The 22949-nt window shown below is 40.9% G+C and overlaps 2 protein-coding genes across 6 annotated transcripts in view; both read right to left on the reverse strand.

Annotated features, from left to right (window-relative positions):
• Window positions 1–1541: 1541 nt before the first annotated feature.
• On the reverse strand, window positions 1542–6578 carry LOC134793090 (uncharacterized). The gene is made up of 2 exons (XM_063764616.1): window positions 4227–6578; window positions 1542–2012 (listed from the first exon to the last, which is right to left on the reverse strand). The coding sequence occupies exons 1-2, from the start codon at window positions 6564–6566 to the stop codon at window positions 1542–1544; spliced, it is 2811 nt and encodes a 936-aa protein (XP_063620686.1). The 5' UTR covers window positions 6567–6578.
• A 698-nt stretch (window positions 6579–7276) lies between these two features.
• The window catches only part of LOC134792815 (RNA binding protein fox-1 homolog 3), a 59628-nt gene continuing 43955 nt past the window's right edge, over window positions 7277–22949 (reverse strand). For 2 of the 5 annotated variants that reach the window (XM_063764198.1, XM_063764193.1), the window contains 11 exons: window positions 22649–22921; window positions 22474–22527; window positions 18969–19061; window positions 17887–17941; window positions 17016–17036; window positions 15788–15902; window positions 14786–14846; window positions 14611–14631; window positions 12544–12716; window positions 11803–11866; window positions 7277–11680 (listed from right to left, as the gene is read on the reverse strand). In XM_063764198.1, coding sequence (XP_063620268.1) covers window positions 11636–11680; window positions 11803–11866; window positions 12544–12716; window positions 14611–14631; window positions 14786–14846; window positions 15788–15902; window positions 17016–17036; window positions 17887–17941; window positions 18969–19061; window positions 22474–22527; window positions 22649–22921 — 975 coding nt within the window. In that variant the 3' untranslated portion in view covers window positions 7277–11635. Of the gene's footprint in view, window positions 11681–11802; window positions 11867–12543; window positions 12717–14610; window positions 14632–14785; window positions 14847–15787; window positions 15903–15943; window positions 16047–17015; window positions 17037–17886; window positions 17942–18968; window positions 19062–22473; window positions 22528–22648; window positions 22922–22949 lie in introns of all 5 variants that reach the window. The other 3 variants (XM_063764195.1, XM_063764197.1, XM_063764196.1) reach the window with 3 other exon arrangements.

Here is a 22949-nt window from a genome sequence, read left to right on the forward strand (position 1 = left end):
CAATAACTTTCCATGCAACGTTTCACGTAAACCACTGCGGCTGTGTCCCTGATATAGCCTATCCCTATTTTTTTATGTGAATTTTAAATTGAGATTGTCAAGACAAAAAAATAAACATTATGAAGTAAAAGTTAGTTGAATGACGCAAAAACCGGCAATGCCGCCCCTGCCGGATTGGCGCCCCGGGCCATGGCCCGGATGACCCTAGGGTAAATACGCCCCTGGTTTTACCTCGAACAAATGGCAATATTTCCACATTGCCACGGTTATTGAAATATTTCATTTATATTATTTGAAACGTTATTATTAAGTATAAAAAACAAGCTATCAACCAAACTTAAGAGCGGCCGGTAACTGAAGAAAAAAATTAAAATATAAATTGTGTTATGAAAAGTCAGTATTTCGAACTTTACGTCAAGGATGATTATTTCATATTTTGCTAATAGATAATAAAACTTAATACAATAAGTTAAAGTTAAGTTAATTAGCTACTCGGTGGTAGGATCATTTCAGCCTAATCTCAATTGAAAGTGCTATTACGAAGCTTACATGTCCAAAAAGTTGCTTTGTTGTACCTCGGACACCGAAAATATGTTGTACCTTGGTCCGTACTTGCTACTACTGTAAATATATTTTTTAAACTTAATGTTTCATATTTGCCGTATTTCTAATTATAAGTTATCTGCGTTATAAGTTAGCAAGCAATCGATCTTAGAAGTAATGCCTAAAATGTTTTAGGCAAAAATAAAAAATGACCATTGCAAAGTATATTTTTCTAAGGAAATTGTACTAGAAAAATCTATTCAATGGCGTAAATATGCTAAAAATATGTGTGATTTCATATATAAATATTATTTCTATGATTATATTATAAATTTATTGATTAAAATTATCATGTCCGAGGTACAACGGGAAATGACCAAGGTACATCAGGAGTGTTGTTCCTTGGACACTTTTCCCTTTTTTTTTCGTCAACGTATCTCATCAAAATAAATAAACTAATCTTTAAATTTTATTTCGTATTAGATAGTTTATTAATGTATCTTATAATATTCGGATAAACAATAATTCTGCAGCCTTTAGTTTTTTTTCTAAAATTCACAAAAGAAAAAACTGTCCGAGGTAGAACAGCTTCCCCTACCTATAATGTGCACACCTACATACATACATTAAATGTTTTAAAACATAAAAATGGTTCGATATTGAATCCTATATATGAACGTTAATAAGAATTGGGCCGTAGTTTTTGTACCTTTGTATATTTTCTATTATAGCGGGCGTGGGTATAGTAATAGTCGGCACTGAAGTTAAAAGCAGTTTATTAAACTTAAAGTACACGGATTACGATACAACAGTCCACTACACATTGAAATACTAAAACTGTTACAATTGAACAAAGCTATGATCGGTCGTAGGGTCGGATACGCGCATACGTTTATACACAAAGCTGTCGGCTACCGAACTGACTCGCGCGCAGCGCCCTCAGCGATCACGCGATACAACATGGCGGCACACGCGCCTATCATAAGTTGACTCACGGCTTAATCTGTCAAGAAGCGAGCCGGGAGTCGACCGCGATTGGTTCTCTTGGGAAGACGCTCACAAGGCGTGATATCCCTTTCTAACGCACGCGTGGGCGTGCTGTCCCTGTCACACGCTATAGACTCCCCCTCGAGTTCATGAAGACGCCCACGTCCATGGACTCGCACAACACTCTGGTCTCGGTTACGTGGACGACCTCTATTTCGTTTTGGCACTACGGGAGAAGGAAGCACATCATCTCTACTATTAAATCGAACGAGCTGAGAGGAGTGATACTTGCCCAGAATCTCACCGGGTGAGCCAGGATCAGCGACCAGGTAAGTTGTCGGACTAACCTTCTTAACGACCAGGTAAGGGCCATCTCTTTTTGGTACAAACTTGGCAGAGACGTTCTTTGACGCATTGCTAAGAACGTGCGACTTAATGAGGACATTGTCCCCGACGTCAAATACATCACCTGGCTGACGAGACTTGTCAGCATGTTCCTTACGCCTATCCTGCTGAGCTTCAACCCGATCTCGTACTGCTGACAGAGAACTAATAAACGAGCGAAGATATGGCGTAATCTGAGGAACAAAGTTTTCTTTATCAAGGACGGCTCTTAAGTCATAACTAACCTCTATAGGAGACCTCATCTGCCGTGCAAACATGAGGTACGCCGGAGTAGCACCAGTCGCTTGACACACAGCACTATTCATGGCAAACCGGATTACACCCAGCTTCGTTGGCCACGATGTGTGATCGTTTCCAACCAGCTGCCCAAGCTGAGTCTTCATATCGCGATTTTTACGCTCGGCGGGATTCGCTTCAGGATGGTACAGCGGGAGGAGGCTCTGTTTGACTCCGAGGATATACATGCATTGTTGCATAACGGCTCCTACAAACTGTACACCATTGTCTGAGACTATCCTGCGAGGAAAACCGTACCTGAGAAAGTACTCTTCTACAAGAGTACGCGCGCAAGCTTCGGACGTAGCTTCTTTCAGCGCATACAGTTCCACCCACCTTGTGGCGGTATCTTCTACTAAGAAAATCCAACGCTCTCCTTTCTCCCCTTCTGGTAAAGGACCAAAAAGATCGATAGCTACGACCTCGTTGCGTTGACTAAGAACGGGAGTTTGGAGAAGACCAGAAGGCTTCTCATTAGACGCTTTGTATCGCTGACAAGATACACAACTTTTTATGTATTCAGCGATGATACGACGCATACCTGGGAAGAAAAAGCGTTGCGAGATCTTGTGAAAGGTCCTCTCAACCCCTTGGTGCCCCGACAACGGAGAATCGTGGCATTCCTTCAAGATGTCAAGATGAAGCGAAATAGGAACCACTAGCTGCGGTTCTTCGCTATCAACATCGGGATTGTACCTGTACAAGACGCCTTGCTGCATAAAATATCCTCTTTCAGACCAACGCTTTGCTCCAACGGCAGTATCGTCTGACGTACTCTCTAATTCTACTATTATCTTTTCCAGATCCGGGTCATCGAGCTGAGCACGACGCAGGTCTGTAGGGCTGCGAGCAGGTAAGTCCACGACGACGGCACATATGCCACACTGATCCTTACTTTCCTCTCCACACGCAGGACGACTGAGAGTATCGGCGACCACATTTGCCTTACCTGGAGTGTACTCAAACCGGATGTTGAAGGCCTGTAGTTTTAACGCCCACCGAACTAACCTACCTGAAGGCGACTTTAAGGTCAGAAGCCACTTCAATGGCTGGTGGTCGCTCCCAATCACGACAGGATGCCCTTCAATGTATCCTCTGAACCGCTCTACGGCCCACACGACCGCAAGTGCCTCGCGTTCTGTAGTGCTGTAGTTTCTTTCAGCTGGTGTGAGCAGACGACTGGCGTACTCGATGGGGCGTTCATCTTTACCTTGTCCTTGAAGCAAAACGCCACCGAGCGCGTAGTTGCTCGAGTCTGTTCTCAAAATGAACGGCCTCTGATAATCAGCCTGGATAAGAACAGGAGCTGAAGTCAATCGCTTTTTTAACTCCTCAAAAGCTTCCACCTGTTCCGGACCCCACATCCATACCTGGTTCTTCTTTGTCAGACGGGTCAAAGGCTCGGCAACAGCAGAGAAACTAGGGATAAACTTACGGAACCAAGAGCAGGTCTGCAAGAATGTCCGCAAGTGGCGCAGCGTCGAAGGGGCCTTCATGTCCAAGACAGCACGGACTTTGTCATCATCTGGCGAAATACCGTCTTGTGAAATGATATGACCAAGGTATTTTACCTTTTCACGTGCAAAGACACACTTCTCACGATTAGCGCGCAGACCGAACATACGCAATCTTTCAAAGACTGCTCGAAGATCCGCAAGATGCTGGTTGAAACCTTCAGAAATGACCAGCAAGTCATCTTGATACGCGAGCAAAGTCACTTGTTGGAGAGAAGAGCCTGAGCGGAGCCTGTCTATAAGCCGCTGAAAAGTGGACGGCGAATTTTTTAGTCCGAACGGCATACGCTTAAAGCGGTACGTACCAAAAGGAGAGACAAAGGCTGTCTTATCGCGGTCTTCCGGCCTAACAGACACCTGCCAAAACCCACTGCGCATATCGAGCGTGCTCATGTAACAGTTCCTCTTCGTTGACTGTACGAGCTCGTCGATCAAAGGCATTGGATAAAAATCCGTTTTGGTAATAGCATTAAGCTTGCGATAGTCCACACAAAAACGTACCTTGCCATTAGCCTTGGGGACCAAGAGTGCTGGGGAGCCCCATGGGGACTCGCATTCCTCTATTATATCGTCTGCCAGCATCTTCTCTATTTCCGCTCGCATTACCTCCTTCTTAGCAGGCGTGACACGATAAGGCGGCACCGCGATAGGCGCATGGTCGCCCGTGTCGATCCTGTGCTCAGCAAAAGGAGTTGGCCCTCCCCCTGGCTCAAACAGGTCCCTGTTCTCCGTGAGCAACTGGGAAAGCAACTCGCGTTGTTGCGCGTCGAGCAACGTGGCTTCGTCCTCCCGAAGCACCTCTAAAGCAGCAACACACAGAGCGGGAGGTGACACGCTTTCAAACTGTAACTCATACTTTTGTTTACTATTTTCAGCGAAATACCAGAGATCGTCGCGAAAATCCACAATTAAATCAAAATCCTTAAGGAAGTCTATTCCTAAGAGAGATTCGTTACCGACGGCATCAGGAAAAATCACAAAACTAGTTTTTCTTGTCTTGTGTTTCAGTGTCACCTCCACCTCTGCGATGAGTACAGTCATATTCCTACTAACACCGTCTGCCAACCTAACACTCATTGTTGACGACACTAACGGGTGTCCTTTACTTCGCAGGAAAGCATATAACGTGTGACCGGCGACACTAGCCTTAGCCGCAGGATCAACAAGTGCAGAACCACTCGCCCCGAGAACATTTATAATCATAATAGGGCGGGGAGAAGCCTTGACATTTACCTGACAAACATTGATTTTATCAACACAAACTTGACTTTCATGGACACAAAATAAAGTTTGATTATCATTATTACAAGACAGAGCTTGATTTTCATTATTACAAAACAATGTTTGTACATAACTAAAATCACCCACGGCAGGCGTAGGGTTACCTCCTCCACAGTGCGCGGGCGAAGGGTTAGCGCTCGGCGCGGCGCCGGCGCTTGTCCCTGGCACCGGCGCATCGCTTAACGTGCGCGCGGTGCGCGCCGCTGCTCCGCGACGGGCGGCGTAAGTATCGCGCTCTCGCGAACACTCGTGAGCGCGCGCAGGACTTTCGCCGAGCCGTACGGCGGGAGTTTCACCGTGCCGAGCACGCGCCTTCGCGGCGTCGGGCGGCGGTGGTGATGCATGTTGCAACGAGTCGTGTCCGTTCAACCCGCCCTCGCGCGGGCTAGCGGCGTCGTCGACGTGACAGGATACTACGTCGAGCGAATAAAACGACAGCCCCGATTTAGAGTTACAGTTAGGACACTTGGACCGAATAACATTAGGGGCACCGCAACCGTAACACTTCACTTTTTCAACGACCTTATTTTCTACGCACTTATCAGTCTTATCACTATCTTCACTTTTATTTAACCTTTCACAATTGTCTTTACTGTGCCCGCCGCGACGACAGTAAACGCAATACAAACGGCGAGGTTTGACGTCAGCCTGATCGGAAGACGACGGCGCACGCGACGTTGAAGCGTAGGTACCTTCGGCGGCCGCAACGCGTTGCTTAGCAACGCCGCCCGTACCGGTGGCGCGCGACCTTGCGCGATTCGGCGAAACGCTCGCTGCTGTAGAATTTTCACGGTCGTTCGACTTCTTTGCCGCAACGGGTACATGATTCTCTTTGCGTGAATCTTCAATACTTTGACAATGTTTCAACAATGTATCAAACGTATCTATGTTTTCTCTTTTTAATCTTTTTCTTATGCGGCGATCTAAGAGCCCGAATACCATATCTATTTGGACTCGCTCGCTAAGGTCTTCTGGTGGCAGTTTAGCTAACAATGCTCTGGCTTTCGAAACAAAAATCTCCGTATTTTGTTCACCTTGAACCAAAGAGAAAAGCTCTGTGTATATTACAAAAGGAGGGCGTCGCTCGCCGAAAGCACTTCGCAGCTTGTCGAGCGCATCTTCCCACGTCCTTACTTGTGATTTTACACCTTGCCACCAAACTCCTGCATCCTTGGTAAGCAGTAGCGACAGACCGCGAACAGCATTTTCGTCCGTAATATGCATGCACGACTTGTAACTTTCTACGGCATCCACGAAGCTTTCCAGGTGCTCCTCTTTGTTGCCGCTGTAACGCGCCGTACATTGTGCAAAGTTACCATTAGCTGCAGCGAACGTAGCAGCCGCAGCGATGGCAGCAGCCGTGGCGTCGGCCTGTGATGGAGTCGAGGACCTCACCTCGCGAAGCAATTGCTGACAAAACTCGTTCTGAGTCTGTTGCAAGGTGGTCAACACCGCCGTTAGGGCGTCCTGGTTCATTGTGATACTGTTCTCGTTGATTGATTCGGTGCTCCCTTGTGAACCCAACGAGAGTCTTCCATTACGACGCCGACGTGGAGGCATTTTTTTAAACAAGTAGCGGCCGGTAGGTACACTTTGTGAACGCGTGATCGAACCCAAAAACGTTGGGCGGCCAGAATATAGCGGGCGTGGGTATAGTAATAGTCGGCACTGAAGTTAAAAGCAGTTTATTAAACTTAAAGTACACGGATTACGATACAACAGTCCACTACACATTGAAATACTAAAACTGTTACAATTGAACAAAGCTATGATCGGTCGTAGGGTCGGATACGCGCATACGTTTATACACAAAGCTGTCGGCTACCGAACTGACTCGCGCGCAGCGCCCTCAGCGATCACGCGATACAACATGGCGGCACACGCGCCTATCATAAGTTGACTCACGGCTTAATCTGTCAAGAAGCGAGCCGGGAGTCGACCGCGATTGGTTCTCTTGGGAAGACGCTCACAAGGCGTGATATCCCTTTCTAACGCACGCGTGGGCGTGCTGTCCCTGTCACACGCTATACTATCTAATATTGACACTAATGCTTTGATTTAGAACAAAGAAAAATTAACTTTTATTTTTTTTCTATATTGTAATTAAAGTTTCTGAAAAAAAAAGTATCGATCGTCAATAAGGTGAACAAGACACTAGGTACCTATTGGCATAGGTAGGTACCGTACCTAATAACCAGCCGTCAACGATCTAGTTTTTCTTGAGTAGATTTACGTGGTGGGTTGTGTGGATTCATAAATAAAAATCGAAATTCATACTATAATTTATTAATAACGTAAATGAGTATACAATGCCAAAGACTTAAAATTATTCACTTCATTCAATATTTCACAATTGAAAAAAATATTTACAATAAAAGAGAAAAATCAGCTTGCAATCTATTTTAAATTGCCACACGGGAAACGAAAATCTAATTATTTTATCACAAATCTTATTAAGGAGCTCGCTGTGCACTCGGCTCGAGTATAATCAAAATCACTTGTCAATAGTACTGTGCAGCAATAAAACGTGCGATGAATCTATAAAATGTGCCAAACGGAAGACATTTATTATGTAACAAATCTATTGTAGGTTAGTTAATTTTAAAACATTTACGTTTAACATTAGGTATACGTACAACATACAGATACGGAAATTGAGCACGTTACTAGTATCTCAAATACTGGTCGTCCGGCGCTCGGGCGCGCACCGCGCAGGCGCGGCCGTTGCGCCGGCGGCGGCTCTCGGCAGCGCACACTTCGCCACTGCCTTTAGGCAACTACTTACGAAAAATATAATCCGCGGCGAGCTTGCTTTCGTGTGGGGTGCGAAGGCAATTAATATTTACCGCTCATATGACACGTCGCGCCTGTGTCGCAAGCCACACGCTAACATAGCTCACGCATCCTCTCTAACTTAATGATTGACGATTAATATGCGCTGCGTCCACCTGTTCCCTCGTTTAATAATCGAATTTATTGAACTCATAGACGTGCCGACCATTAGTACCTACGGAGTGTCCGGGAGCTTCGGGCAGATCTACGAGTTCAATCTTAAATGTACATCAGCCATTTGGATACGTAGGCGTAATTACTAACCCTGCTAATAGAAATCTGAGTACGCTACTACTTAACTGATCAGCGTCGACGTGTGCAATTGACGAACAAGTGATACTTATAACTCTGGCTACGTTAACAATATTGGCCCGAAGGCAGAAATCAATCGCACAACATGCAGCGGTCGCCCGCCGATAACATTATTTACAAAGCACGTTAGAGATGCGTCCGCGCCCGGTGCCAAAAAACTCGAAAAGTTGGAAAGATTTACAGGATATTTTACGTTACTATTTCTCATCGGATACAAACAAGCATGCTACGAGTTACGTATAGGGTTATTCAAAGAGCATGTAGTTTTGAGAAAAGTTGTCTAGGTGGTGTAGGGGCGGAGGGGGGGCGCAGGCGCAACTGTGTGCGCGCTCACAGTAACAGTAGTCATACTCGCCGCGTGCGATGCTGTTAGCAATCACCGACACTCGCTAACAACACTACTGATATGACCGTATTATGCACAATATAACAATTCGTTTTAGATCTATTAACTACGGAATCGAAGCCATCGATATAATTTTGTGCACAGCATACGGAAACGAGAACAGTTTGAAATTCAACATCTCATAAAAACTGAGAAACAAATCGCGTTACAAAATACATATCATCCTTATTATAATGATCATACTTTATATTTATACATTGTTCATGATGCTTTTTTTTCTTTTCTTATTGTAGCACACTAACCATTTTGTCAGATATGTTATTTAAATTCAGATTTTCTCCACGTAATAACAATTTGGCTTAGATTACGAAACTTTCATATAAAACTAAGGACTTCTGTGATTTTTTAATAAGATCTCAAAAAATCATCTACAAATCTGAGAAAAAAATAAAGATAACGAGGCGAGTTATGAACGCGTGTAGTTAATAGGGTAAGATTAAAAAAAACTGTCATGTACCAATATTTGTTCATGATAGACGGTAAAGTAAAGCGAGAGTGCGCTCGCCCAGAACACGCCCCGTTAGCTCCAGACACTAGATCAACATGTTTGTGACATCACTACGTCTATATCAAAAAAATATAAAAATCATCCTGACGAATCACATGTACTTGTTCCTGTACTTTACATAAAAAATTGCATTAAACAATCAGTTACATTCAAAATCTAAGACGCTCCTAAAATTATATATACGTATACACGCATGAGTATTCAGCAGTAAAGCACAAAAAATTGTTCGAAGCTGCAACATGACTACAGTAATGATACATCCTAATGATTAATAATTAACTAATAATTGTAAATAGCCAGTGGCGCTAAAAGAGAGAATGTAAAATAACCGGCACTCGGAAAATATGACACAATATCGCTTAATTAATAGAATAGTAGAACCAATAAAATAATATATTTAATTAAAACGCGGTTTAGAAGGTAGGTACACAAAACTGGATTCTTAATTATCACATGAAACCTTTACAAAAGCACCTTCAAATATAATAATTACAACGTAGATTGTGCGCGAAGGACTAGACCTCTAAGACCGAACCTGTCATGGTTGTTGCCGGCTAACTACGCTCGCTAACGTGAATCGTGACAACTCACTACGGAGGGCGAGTGTGGACGCCCTATACTTAATGTGGATAATAATTAAAGCTATCTTCGCAGACCCTACTGCGCTCTTACATGGCTCTCCAAGGTAGGTACCTATCCCTTCTTTTCCTATATTATTTGATATGTTACTAATTCAATATGTAGTTAAAATGTGAAACTGCGAAATAAACATCATCGAGTTTGCTTAGAAAAAGTTAACTAAAATTGTTCATGGCAGTAGCTATTCGATTAAATATTCAAATTGAGAAAAGTCACATAGTAAGGCTTAAAAATAATTAATAAATCAAAAATCAGATCTACTGTTTGTGAGGTTGAATTAATAATCTAAATGGCAAACTACATGTGAACTCATTACAAATAAATGTGTGTCGTGGCTGGAAACGCCAGTTTTACACCTGCAAGCGGGTATCGTATGGTAGTTTTCTACTCGAAGGTGCAAAACGTGGGCCTTATGAGTGATGCCGTGATTTTGCAGACTTTGTAAGTTTTTCTAACTGAAAGACTACTAAATCTATTGAGTGAAAATGAATGACACGAATTCAATGCTCCAATACGTATGAATCGATGGGTTTTTGTGCTTTGGTATAAAGTTTGAGCGAATTTACAATCCTAATTTAAACATTCGATCTAAAATTTACGACGTCTAAAAGGGTTGGACCCGAACGCGTGTTTGATCAATAAAATGAAGATAAACCGGATAAAAATATTAAAATAGCGCTGTCAAAATTAGAAACTGTTAATGAAAATATCGTGTAAACTAATTTACAAGGAGAAATCTCAATGATATGTAAGAGCTCGATGGAGCTCCCTTCTTCTCTTATACACTACATATAAGCGTTATGCCTACGATTACGATTCAATAAAATGCTATCATTTATAAACTAGCGATCAATAGTTACATTTTTGAATAAACAGAATGGGAAAGTAAACATTTACGGAAGTTTGCGAAGCTGTACGCAGCGAGACCGAAACGTAGGAGGCCCTGCGGCGGCGCGAGCTCCAAGCGGGACGTTTACGACGCGTAACACATACTCGTACGGGGTACTTACACCGAGGAATCTCTACTACTATCCAAAATAAAGTAAAACATCAAAAAAGTACGTGGTACATAGGTAACTTTAGAAAAATATGTTTTAAAATAACAACCGAGTAGATGGCACCGCATTATATTTGCACCACGAAACATTTCAAAACAGTTCTAAAATGGTTATATTTGCGCTTGTACCTACTTATAAAATAGTTTGAGTTTCTAAAGTAAAATATACTACGTAATAGATAAAAAAATCGACTTTAGGTGCCTTTAAAACAAGTTTATGTTCAAATGTTCAGTAGAAAACTAAAATGTTACCTGAGTTAGGTAGTTCCTACCTATATTAACCCTATTAATTAACAAGAAATTAATAAGGTTCCAGCAAAATGTTAACATGTAAACTAACAAGTCGAAATGGATTGAGTTTCAATATTTACAATTTTCCTATGATATGCAAGTGCAAAGCTCACTAAATATCGTTATTACATGAAGTAGTTTTCTATTGTCATATACATATTAAGTGTAACATCTACGCTAAATAATAACATACATTATTTACCAATGTAGGTAGGTTCACTCACCTGAGCGATAAGAGTAAAATAGGTTTCTTACAAGTATCAAAACCGTCGAATGCATCATTTTAGCTGCTCGCACTTGTATATGCATTACACGAAAACAATAACAGCTGAACTTAATATACTTACTATTTGTGTTAGAAAGTTTAATAATGACTTTGGTATGTTGACTCCGCCCGAACGGCGGACGACTATGTTACCCAAGCTTGCTTGTACAGTAACCGGCTAGCACTATTACTGTTTCCTTAATATATAATAAAATTATGTTTGTACCTTTACAAAGAGAGTCCATTGTCATGTTAGGGCAAAGGAATCGAAGGTAGATCCATATTCGAGTAAAAATCGTAATTTGTTCCACTGGCTTACTTAATACGGCGCAAATCGGTTGTAGCCGCTTCTGTACACCGCCGTCTGGAACACAACGACGAAGCAACATTAATTAAAACATGACACGATTATTGTAATAAACAAATAATAACCACTCTTAATAACGTGGTACTAAATTATCATATTGATACCAGTTTGATACTGACCCCATAACCTGTGACTGGGCCGATGCTGTGGCCTAGGTACGGGTCTGCGTATTCTCTGCCGTATCTGAAATATAAAATATAAACATTAGGTAAGATTGATGTGTAACAAAATATAACCTACATACATTTACTTAAGTATATGTACCCATACACGATGTTACAAATTTGCCCTACTATATGTATACGAAAATAATTATTTAAACTTACTTGCACAAATTTACACAAAAAGAGAACAAATGGCGGACATAACGCCTTAAGTCATTCTCTACCAGTCAACCACTGGGCTAAACAGAAACAGTAAATTGAAATAAATTTCATATAAATACTAAAATTGTACTAAGATATAAAATATTTTCTGAAAATAATTTAAATTGTTCTAATAAGTACTTCTAATAGTGCAGAAACAGTAAGTTCGGTGCAGGATTATAGAGAGTGGTTACGAGAATAGACACAAGTCGAGACTACAATGATAATATACCTCCTTACTTAGGATTTTAAATATACCTATGTACCTTCATATATAGTAATTCAATACATATTAATAAACATACATATATATATACTTTATGTACCTAGTGTGAGATATCACGTAGACATTTTGCTTGCTTGCGCAACTTGCTTTTAAATGTAAGTTTGATCTGAGCTGTGTCTAAGCTTGTCTGATAATAGACAGAGGGAGAGCATTCCACAGACGAATAGCTTGTTGAAATATCAAAGCTTAAGAGTTATTGTGATACTCACGTGGCTGCGAGAGGCGTAAGCGCGGTGTGCTGCGGCTGGCCGCTGACGGCGGCGGCGGCGGCGCGAGCGGCCGCGCCGTAGTTGGCAGCGGCGGCGGCCGCGGCGGCGTGCTGCGCCGACGTGAGCGGGGACTTTAGCAGCGGCGCGGCTGCTGCGGCCGCTGCTGCTGCCGCCTACATATACGAACAGCAACGTCAGAATGCTTCAGAATGTAAAATGTATCGTGAGTTACCAATACTGTATTATCAACAACGGCCCAAGTCACGCATTATTAACGATTTCAGTCAGTCAAGTCATTCACATATACCTCTACAATTTATATAGATTATAGGAACGAAATATTCGCAACCTAGAGGACACGGGGAGTCTTGTGCTTGTCGTCGATTGAATTAAAGTACGCGACCCAATAACACATCACGTTCGTTTTGCATAGTGAACATAGGAGCCCTTCACTGCACTCGCGGTAGCAACACACGTAGGCGTAGTAGCGGAGCGGGCCGCAGAACATTTAGTTACGCGTATGATTGTACGTATAATCATTTTTATTCATAAGCCAATTTTTTATGTCAACATTATGGATCCATACCTACACAAATCTCATCATTAGGTACCTATACAAATCTATATACCTATGTAACCGACGACTGCGAAACACTATATTGGCTTACTAATTGTGCGAGTTGAACCGTTGGTAATAATAATGTCATTCTTCATTGCTTCTACTTTCAAACAAACTAACCCAAAGCAATTGTTCGCATTCATATTTCTGGCTGTTGTGTTAGCGACTATCTTCCAACTCTGTAAACCTACACACCACTTTGATGAACGATCTCATATATGGTAAGTGAACGAGTGTGTTGTTAACCTGAGGCTCGATAACGTCGTATGTATAATAAAAACTTGTACATATAATGTAAAGAGAGTAGATGGAAAAAAACGCAAAAAAACATGGTTTTTGGTAACCATTATTGCATTATATCGAATGTTAACAATGAGCCCACAAGGAGGCAATATACATAGATTAGAAACCATAAGTTTGGATTTTTACGTTTAATGACTTTAACGTCCCGGTTTGACTGAAGTAATAGAGATTTCGAATTGAGAGTATACTTTACCATGTCTACTGCTCGAAGATCACTCACCAGTCACCGTCTCTCGTTGTGAAACTTAAAAGCCCTTAGCTTACATGAGCCGTAAAGAAAAAGCCAGAACGATGCATAATAATAAAGCACGTAAAACCGTTTGTAACACAATACGTGGTAAATTACGAATGTGAGTGAGTTTTACACAATTGTCTAGACATGCAGCGTTCGTTTTATAGTCTAACGATGTAGTATTTTCTGCAGCAAAGAGCCGAAGCTGCTGGCTTATTACCATCAGTTTATATTCAGTCGGATCTTATTTTATACAACTGCTGGGAATAACCGAGCTGCTGACGGTATTACACGGCAGTCGCTAGTTCCCCGTTACCATACACAAGTGAAGTATGTTAGGAAACTTGCGAATGCGGTGTTGGATGTTACGTGGACGAAAGGTAAGTGTTGTTGCAGAAAATGTAGTAAGGTAATGTAACAAATGGCCATGCACTATTGATTGAAACAGGAATAATTAAATAAAGACAAAAACTATTCAAAGTTTACGATCACTAACATTCTTTTGCAAGTGCTACGTGGTGATGGTTAGTATACTTCGATAGTAGCAATTACGACTTTGTGGGCTCAATGTTCTACTCGGAGCATGATAAAAATTAGCCTCTGTTCGAGTCAATCCACAGCTGCAGCAAACGCGCAAAACTAAATCACCCACCACAATACCAAGGAACAAGGATAACTCAACAGCAGCCATCGTCTCGGTTACCACAAACACAATGTGCACCCTCAATATATTACGGTGGATTACCAACCAATAGGACCATACGAATAAAAAGGAGCAAACAAAATCCCAGCACTCACTCCACAATGATTTACATCTGACTTATACTAGCGTGGTGGTACATGAATCAGGAAGCGATAGAGATACAGATATTGTCGCATATCGATCAAATTGAGCTAGAGGCGTGATCTTTACCTCGGCTGCCGGCTTCGCGGCCTGTAACAACACATGTATAGGTTCACACAACCTGCCACTCTGTCCGACTGACGCGGACGCGCCAGGGAGGCCCTCCACACACAGCGGATATACATATATGGTGAAATAATGTTCATGTATGTCAAAATAAAACTCATGCAAGTGATTGTGTTACCTGAAGCCTGTAGTTGGAATCAGCCGTCGCGGCTGCAGCTAAGAACGGGTCGTAATAAACACTGAAAATTGAAATAAAACATGATTAATTTGTTATATTCAACGGCATCGAGTTATCAGCACATTTTAAGAAATAAACCTATGACGTTGTAGTTCATAATATTTTCATTCGCTTAGGTTAGAACGTCAGTGTAACTGTAAGCCTACGCGAATATAATATAATATTATGTAATTATAATTCTAAATTAACATATTTATATAGTTCTAGTCAGCTTATCTAAACAAAATGATTTAAATAAAATATGGCAAAACAGAATTGATCGCAAAGGCTGCTACAAGAATTAACTACAATAACTATAAAATGAAGATCCACTTAACAATAGAAAATACTAGTAATATCTACTTTGAAAGTGTGTGAAAAAAGTTGTGAAGAGTTCCAATCTACCGTTCATGACAGTGCGCTAAGCAATCGTTCCAGTTAGTCGTTAGTTACACTTTCATCGAACGTAAAACAAGAACTAGTATGTGAAAGGTTATTTGTAACAATTATTGTAAACAGTCATACCAATGGGAGAAGGATAGAGCGGAGCGGGAAGCGGGGATATTGGACGGGTGGCCATCAATCAGTGGTGGTGTTTGGGACGGATTGGCCGGGGTAAATTCGATGTCCTGTTATTGTAAAGTGCAATTTAATCGAATAATCAAGGAATCTACTTTTTCGACCTGCCATTAAACTAGTACGATCATCTTTAACATTATCAATGCAACAAAAACTCTAACAGTCTCAAGGCAAAATTACAGTAAATTAGAAAGTTTATTTTACCAAACAACTGCCAATTTTCCAATAAACTTTTTGGTGGTCATATAAAGTTATCTTCGGGGTGTAATTTTGTTAAAAATCAAAAAGTAAGAGGAGCAGGAAGGCGGAAGGACAGGTTAGTGTTAGATGAGCGGTGCAGATGGCGGGTGCGGGGTGCGGGGTGCGGGGTGCGGGAGTACTCACTGTGCATACGCAGCGTGCAAGGGCGACGCGTAGGCGGCGCGGGGCAACACGGCGTGCGACAAGGAGGGGTCGAGGCCGGCGCGGGGCTCGCGGCGCAGCACGGCGCGCGGCACGGCTACATGCAACACACAGACTACGGTGCAGGGCATGCGTTACCTGCGTCGCTGCGCGGCGCGCGGCGCCAGCACCAGCGGCGGCGCGGGCGCGGCCGCCGGCGCCGCGCCCAGCCACGGCCACGACACGCCGGACACCCGCAGCCCTGCGCACACCAGCGCAAGGCTCGTTACCAGCGTCACCACACCACAAAACGCATGCGTGCTCCTTAACTATCCCTGTGACGCCTCGAGTGACCGGTTTTAGGTTACTCAAATATCGGGGTTTTAACTACTTTAAACTGTCAATTTCTAACTCCATATCAGGTTTGCATCTCGGTTCAGAGGTTCTGGCGGCCTTTTTTCCCTAGCAGAGGCCTTAGTGTAAAAATGGAGTTTTTTTTTCTAAATGGAGTCATTTTTTCAAATGCTAAATGATTTTTTATTCAACTCTTAACCGTAACACAGTAGCAAAACACTCGAATAAATACAACTCACGTTTGTGATGTGGTGGTCGCGTAATACCTACATTCTTTCTCGCAATCGAATTTCTCCGGAACCGACGCCGTTTTCCTCGGTTAACCGATATTGTTTAATTTCATTCGAGTGCAGTTTAAAGAAGCCAGTATGACATTATCCGACCATTAATCACAAATTATAAACAAAATCTAAAATTACTAAATATGCTAGATACTATTTAGAATGCAGTTCTAATTACAAGGCTAGTATATTAGATACCCTTCCCCCGTCTCGGCCGCAGTCGGGTAACGTTGGAATGTAATTCATTATTCACATAAAGGATGTCCGGGCCATGCCACATTACAGCTCGCCAGAGGTCACACACGGCACACGCGGGTCCGGGTCCGCGCCCGCATTACGCGAATATCACACAAGTATTTATGCAGCCGTTGACTTTCTGCTCTAAAGAAGCATGGCCGTGAGAGGAACTTTACAAATGACGTAAATTCAATTCGTGACATACAAGATTGCATCGAGCATTAGAACTAATCAACCACATAGTCCCACCACATTAAGTAAAGAAATCATGCTCGAATGATTGTTATAATAAAATGTAGACGCGTAAGCATTTTTATCGTCGAGGAAGAGGTGTGTACAGTATGTGTGCAAGATCTTACCTTCAGGCCACTGGACGCACACTGTAACAAATTAAAAGCATGTTATGAAAGTTTTAACCAATATAATTTTTTTACCAAGCTATTTCTAACATTATAAAAATAATTTCATTCACACTACATGAATGTAAGTATAGGTGTCAGTGCAAAACAATATGGTGACGTTCATTCCAGTAAATGTTAACGTAATTAACAAATATACATACCTACATAATTACATATAGTCATTCATTGAAATGATTAACGTTAAACTAACAAGCTCTCTAATTGGTGGTGTAATCCGCTCGCACACGAGCGTTCATTTGTCGTGGACAAGTGACACCGCCGCCGGAGACAGCCTTCAAGAACCGTGTAAATGTGAGCAGTAATGTATTATCGTGTGAAGATAGCGCGATCGAGAGCATTATTTAGGTTAGGAATGCAGTTGGGCAACGTGTTTATTAATAAACAAAGAGTAAAAGTCCGTAGAGTGCACGGATTGCGCTAGTCGGTGCATTGCGCAGCATTGATGAGCGGGCCAGGCCCAGACCGTCTCGGGCTGACAGTGGACTCGATCTCTAAATAGCATTCACCTAATTGCATTCAGACAACGGCACTAGCCAACATAATACGTATACAAAGGACATTGACAACACTGATCTTTACAATTCCAGCTCTCACCCAGAGTGGGAACTGATCCATTTCTAGCTTGAATGACTGGATGGATCAAAAGAGAAAACCTCAGGATGGATTATGTTTTTATCGTTCAGATTAGGGCCAGGCGTTTTAGTCTAGTTATTTTGTGGCTGACCGCTTGATGCACAAGACTAAAAAATATACAAAGTACTTAAATTATATATATATTGTAAGGTTTAACAAATTATTCCTTGCTTACCGTTTGGTACTGTGGGAGGTTTCTTTGTCTGAACTCTTGCCGTCGCATTATTAACCTGGGTTGGAAATTGAATACTTGATCAGAATACGTCTATTGAAACTAAGATGCAATAATTATATATTGGCTGATTTTTTTTCTATAAATACAAGCTCAGAATAAATTATTATTCGAAATTATAATGTGCATAGAAACTAAAAGGATTTAAGACAATTTTTGAACATCGCAAAAGCATGAAAATACCAATACGTAAGTACACAGTGGTGCTCGAAACCACTAAGCGTATCAGTAAAATATACCGTTTAATTATAAATCAATTGATAAATACATTTATATGGGATTCGAACCCAACATAAAAAATCATAAATGTGTTAATGATACATTAACTACTATTGCGATTTAGATTATTGATTTTGTTTTAAGTAGTACTCTGTAAAATCAGCCAATGTTGTGCCAAATGTCTCAAAAAATAGAATTCAATCAACAGCTCCTACAACTGTAATATTAGGTACAATAATGACTTTCAAGATTATAGGTATTGTAAATTATTGTCTATAAATAATATGCCGATAGCAGTCGAGACATTTGACACTGCAGTGTAAGATAAAGGAAAAACGGGTGGTGTTAGTAAGTTTCCGTCGAGGGTTCAGTTAGAGGGAGATTCGTAAACAACAATATTTAATGCCATTCAGTCGCCGAAATCATTGTTAGTGCTTCGAATTACTTTTAGAATGTATAGATAGAATCGAACTAAATTTTTAACTTGTAGTCTTACCTCTGTGGCATTGAGACGAACGGTTCGTTCTACAGACAGTTCTCTGTGAGAGTCTCTCTTTCGATCGGCATTTTAAATGACCGTCTAGAGAGTAAAGGGATAAAATAAATAAGGTTTGTTTGTGGATTAGAGTCGGGCATACTTAGTGCTAAGGCGGGCCGCCGGGCCCGGGCTGCACGCTAGCATGACAGTAACTACAGAGCAGACGGCGGTGGCGGTGGCGGGCGGCGGTGGCGGGCGTGGCGCGTGGCCAGGGAGCGGGTAAGTTACAGTGCTACGGTACGGATGGTATTCATTGAGTCATGCACACCTCTATCTTTCTGCCCTCAACCACGGTGCCGTGAAGACGCTCTCGTGCTCGCTCCGCATCACCACTATTTGCGAATGTTACAAAACCGAATCCCTGCATGCAAGACAGACAAAACATGCATTAAAAACAGCGTCGCTCAAAAAACAACGTGCAACAAAAATTAACATTTATGCATTGCATATTCTTTATTTAAATATTCTAGTGAAAAAATCGAGAGGATATTAATTGATTTTATTACGTTGATACTTTGAGCGTATTCTAGCTGAATGGGTACACAGAAGCGTTTGGATTAAAGTAAATTAATATGTCGCTCGACCTAGTAGTCTGTACTATTAGAAGGAGTGTTTGTATCACAGTGTTCGAGTAGTATTCAAAGTTCACACATTTTACACACCTCGGAGCTAGTCTTATGTAAAGAGGCTCTACTTTATGACACGACGATCAACTTTGTGTGAGATGTTAGCTGCGATTTGTTCTATTAATATTTTCATATCTCCGACCGGTATGCTCGGCCGTAACTACGTACAGCAAAGCTAAAGATTTGGTGTTTTGAATGGCCGGGGTTGATGACTGACGGGTATTATATGTATATTCTTATCAATTACAATGTCCATTGGCTACACTAACGAAGACACTAATACATCATTAATGTGCATGTTTGTACAGTGCCAAAAGTCTAATACATTAATGAACGTCATAAGCAATCAAAACCCAAGCTTTGGTTTCATGTACATATGTCATGGTTTAATTAAGTTCATCCAAAATTCATTATCACTTTAAAAAAACTAACGGCAAAAACGGCATTCATATTTTAACCTATAAAGTAATACAATAGGTAATCATTAAAATATCTGTATAAAACAGTCGTGCTGAGACAAGTTAGCTACTGTCCATAAACGGTGATAATCCATAGATACAAAAAGCAGCTAGCACAGCACACGGTACAGTGGAAGAGACGAGTTGTGAAAGTGACAAACAAGTTGCTGATTGTACGAAACGCTTACACTTATAAAAGCAATGACAGCTCTATTATTACCATTCTGAGTGCAAGTATTTATAATAGTAAAAATATTGTTGGGCAGAGAGAAAGAGAAACCGTTGGCAAGAGATGGCGCGAGCCATTCCGCGACGCGACGCCCGGCGCGGGCGCCTCGTGATACTAATAAGCTCATTGTGATCACAGACAATACTCGATCGTACAGACCAAGAAGACACAAATGACATTCGAGATAAAGCCAAACTAAGTGATGCACCCTAGATAAAGTAGTACTAGGAAACACGGAATACTAACGTTATCGATTGACTAAGACAATAATCAGGACCAGCGAAATCATGCCCAATACTAATGAATACATCATGTTCCCATGGTTAGGAAGCGTGTAATGGAACTGTTCATATTATTTAAAGAGGACAAAAATATTAAGATCACTATCAATATAATAGACAGGATTAAATTGAGAATGAGTCCATCATCCAAACTACACGCGTTGCGTCATGTTGACCTAAGTAAGCCATTCAGGACTATGTGCTATGATTCGTAAACTAGGTTCACAGTCAGTATGTATGTACAACGAGAGAAATGCGAGTGCAGTTGGGACGATAACATAATATTAGTGATGAATAATAGAGCTGTCCTGAAAATATGACTCAGAAAATCAGCTGTTAAAGTGACGATGCATCATTCTCTAATACTGCATATCCCAATGTGAGGCTTTGAAGAAAAAATAAATTTGGAGCTATTATTTGTAAGAAGTAAATACTTTCTTTATGAGCGAGCATGGACTACTTTAGGGGCGGTCACCAAACTGACACAAGGAAAGCAGTAAACACGAAAAAGCGGTCAATCCAATCAATTATTATAAAAAAAATCATTTAGATATCTTGTGTTTTACTTTTATAGGGAACTGACATTTACAGTGAGTTGTTTTTTGAGTATCAATGAATAAGAATAAACATTTTCTATCAACAAACATATGCTAAGGACATACTTTTCAAAGTTAAACTAGTCACATTAAGAGTTAGTAATTAGCAGATTCGACCTCGGTATTTAGACACGATGGAAAATATGTCACTAGCATAAATTGCTCATAGTATTTTCAGATAGTTATCAAGGTCATAGATATTGTAATAATATTAATTCAATGAAAATTTACAATGCAATTAGAATACTGCACCAAACATTAAAACCAAGAATATGCTATGAGATAGATAGTCTTAAACACAATGTATTAATATTGATCTAAGCCCATTTGCCTTTAGATTTGTTAACCCAAAAGATAATTGCATGTAATCCAAAATAAAGGCATGATAAATGATTTGTTAAAATAGGGGAAATCTTTAAACGTTATACATAGTTACAAACTTTTGTTTGGGCAGCAAATACTTGAAAAGAAATTGTATTTTCTTATGTAACTTCAAAGCTGTTGAAAATCTTTTATTCTCGTTTATATATTGATTACAAGGACACATAAATAGTAACGCTTTGAAAGTACATAGATTTAAACATTAGTTTCTTGTTTTATTTTCTGCACAAATATAATTTTACTTACTATCAAATGTTTAAATAATATATACAGGCCCCGATGCAGTGTAGTTCGTCTAGTTATACACAAATACATTGTTTATTTTAATAAATTTCCATTAAATTTCATATATGTAGATCATACGACTCAGTAGTGGTAGGTAAAAAGTCGTTATTTTTTCTTTCAGGACAAATGGTATTTCTTGTATTTGGATATGGGTTTTGTTTTGTAGAATAATTCCATATAAAGTTAAACTACATTAGCATTAAACATTAGTGATTTATTAAATTAAAACATTAAGTTAATACAAACGGGAGAAACTCAAAAAATGGTCTGACTAGACGAAAACATATGCATCGGGGCTCGTAGGCATGAGTTTTTAAATTATAAACATTTATATTTGTTGAAGAAAAAAATCAAGAAACGAATAAATTAAATTGTCAATCTTAGCAACTTTGAACACTAGTGTAACATTAAATGGCCGGCAAACAATATTAAATAACCAAATATTTTCAGCATTTTTAAGGCCGTATAATGTTAATCAATATATTCAAAGCTCCCCAGTGACTGCATTTAAAGAGAACTATTGGAATGCTACGTTACATATAAATCAACAGTTCAAATACACATCATTTAAGAGGTATATAGATTAATGAAGACACGAAAGTAACCGATGTCTGTACTAATATAGGTATATATAAGTATATTGTAATGTATCTGCCTGTAGCAATTAATAGTATAGGATAAGCTATAGACTTGTTATTCCACAAACGCGCTTCATTCCAATATTTCACTCGGTTTATAAACTGAAACTAATGCGTACACAGAGAACACGTATTTATGTAACGTGATTCGCATTCTGAGCGTACGAATTATTTCAAGAGTTACCAAATAGAAGTAGCCACACTGAAATTGTTATCGCGATGATACAATTTCAGAGAGCCACTTCAAGTTTTCTTGCTATGTATAAAACATATTCTTACCTTTGAACCTCTTTCGTTGAAGATAATTTCTACATCAAGTATTGTGCCATATTGCTGAAATGTAAAACGTTGTAAATTAAAATCTGTATATTGTCATCTACAATTAAACACAAATGTTTCGTTCATGCCGTGCTTTCGCTAGTGTATTGAAGGGCGATAGGTGTGCGGTACGTACCCCGAACATGTTTCTGAGATCGGGGTCTCTAAATCTGAAGGGGATGTTGGAGACGTGTAACCGCTTGGGCTGGGAGGCTTGCGAGACGGGGACGAGCTGTTTGTCGGGGGAGGCGGCGGTGGCGCCGGCGGCGACGGCCGCGCTGGCCGCCGCGGCCGCCGCGTGCGCCGCCGCCGCTTGCTGCGCCACCGCTACGGCCGCCGCCGCTTGCTGTGCCACCACTGCCGCTACACTCACAGGTGTGCTCTCTTCTGCTGAATCTCCGTCACTTTGCTGCAAACGGTTAAATTAGTCTTAATAA

Source organism: Cydia splendana, chromosome 8, assembly GCF_910591565.1.
Source record: "Cydia splendana chromosome 8, ilCydSple1.2, whole genome shotgun sequence".
NCBI classification, from domain to species: domain Eukaryota; kingdom Metazoa; phylum Arthropoda; class Insecta; order Lepidoptera; family Tortricidae; genus Cydia; species Cydia splendana.

What these genes read in the sequence shown, in the direction of transcription:
- LOC134793090 (XM_063764616.1), bottom strand. Translation starts at nt 6,566, where the DNA reads ATGCCTCCACGTCGGCGTCGTAATGGAAGACTCTCGTTGGGTTCACAA. An exon ending in TCCCCAAGGCTAATGGCAAG is followed by an intron (nt 2,013 to 4,226) that starts GTACGTTTTTGT and finishes CATGCTGACAAG; the next exon opens with TCTCGTCAGCCAGGTGATGT.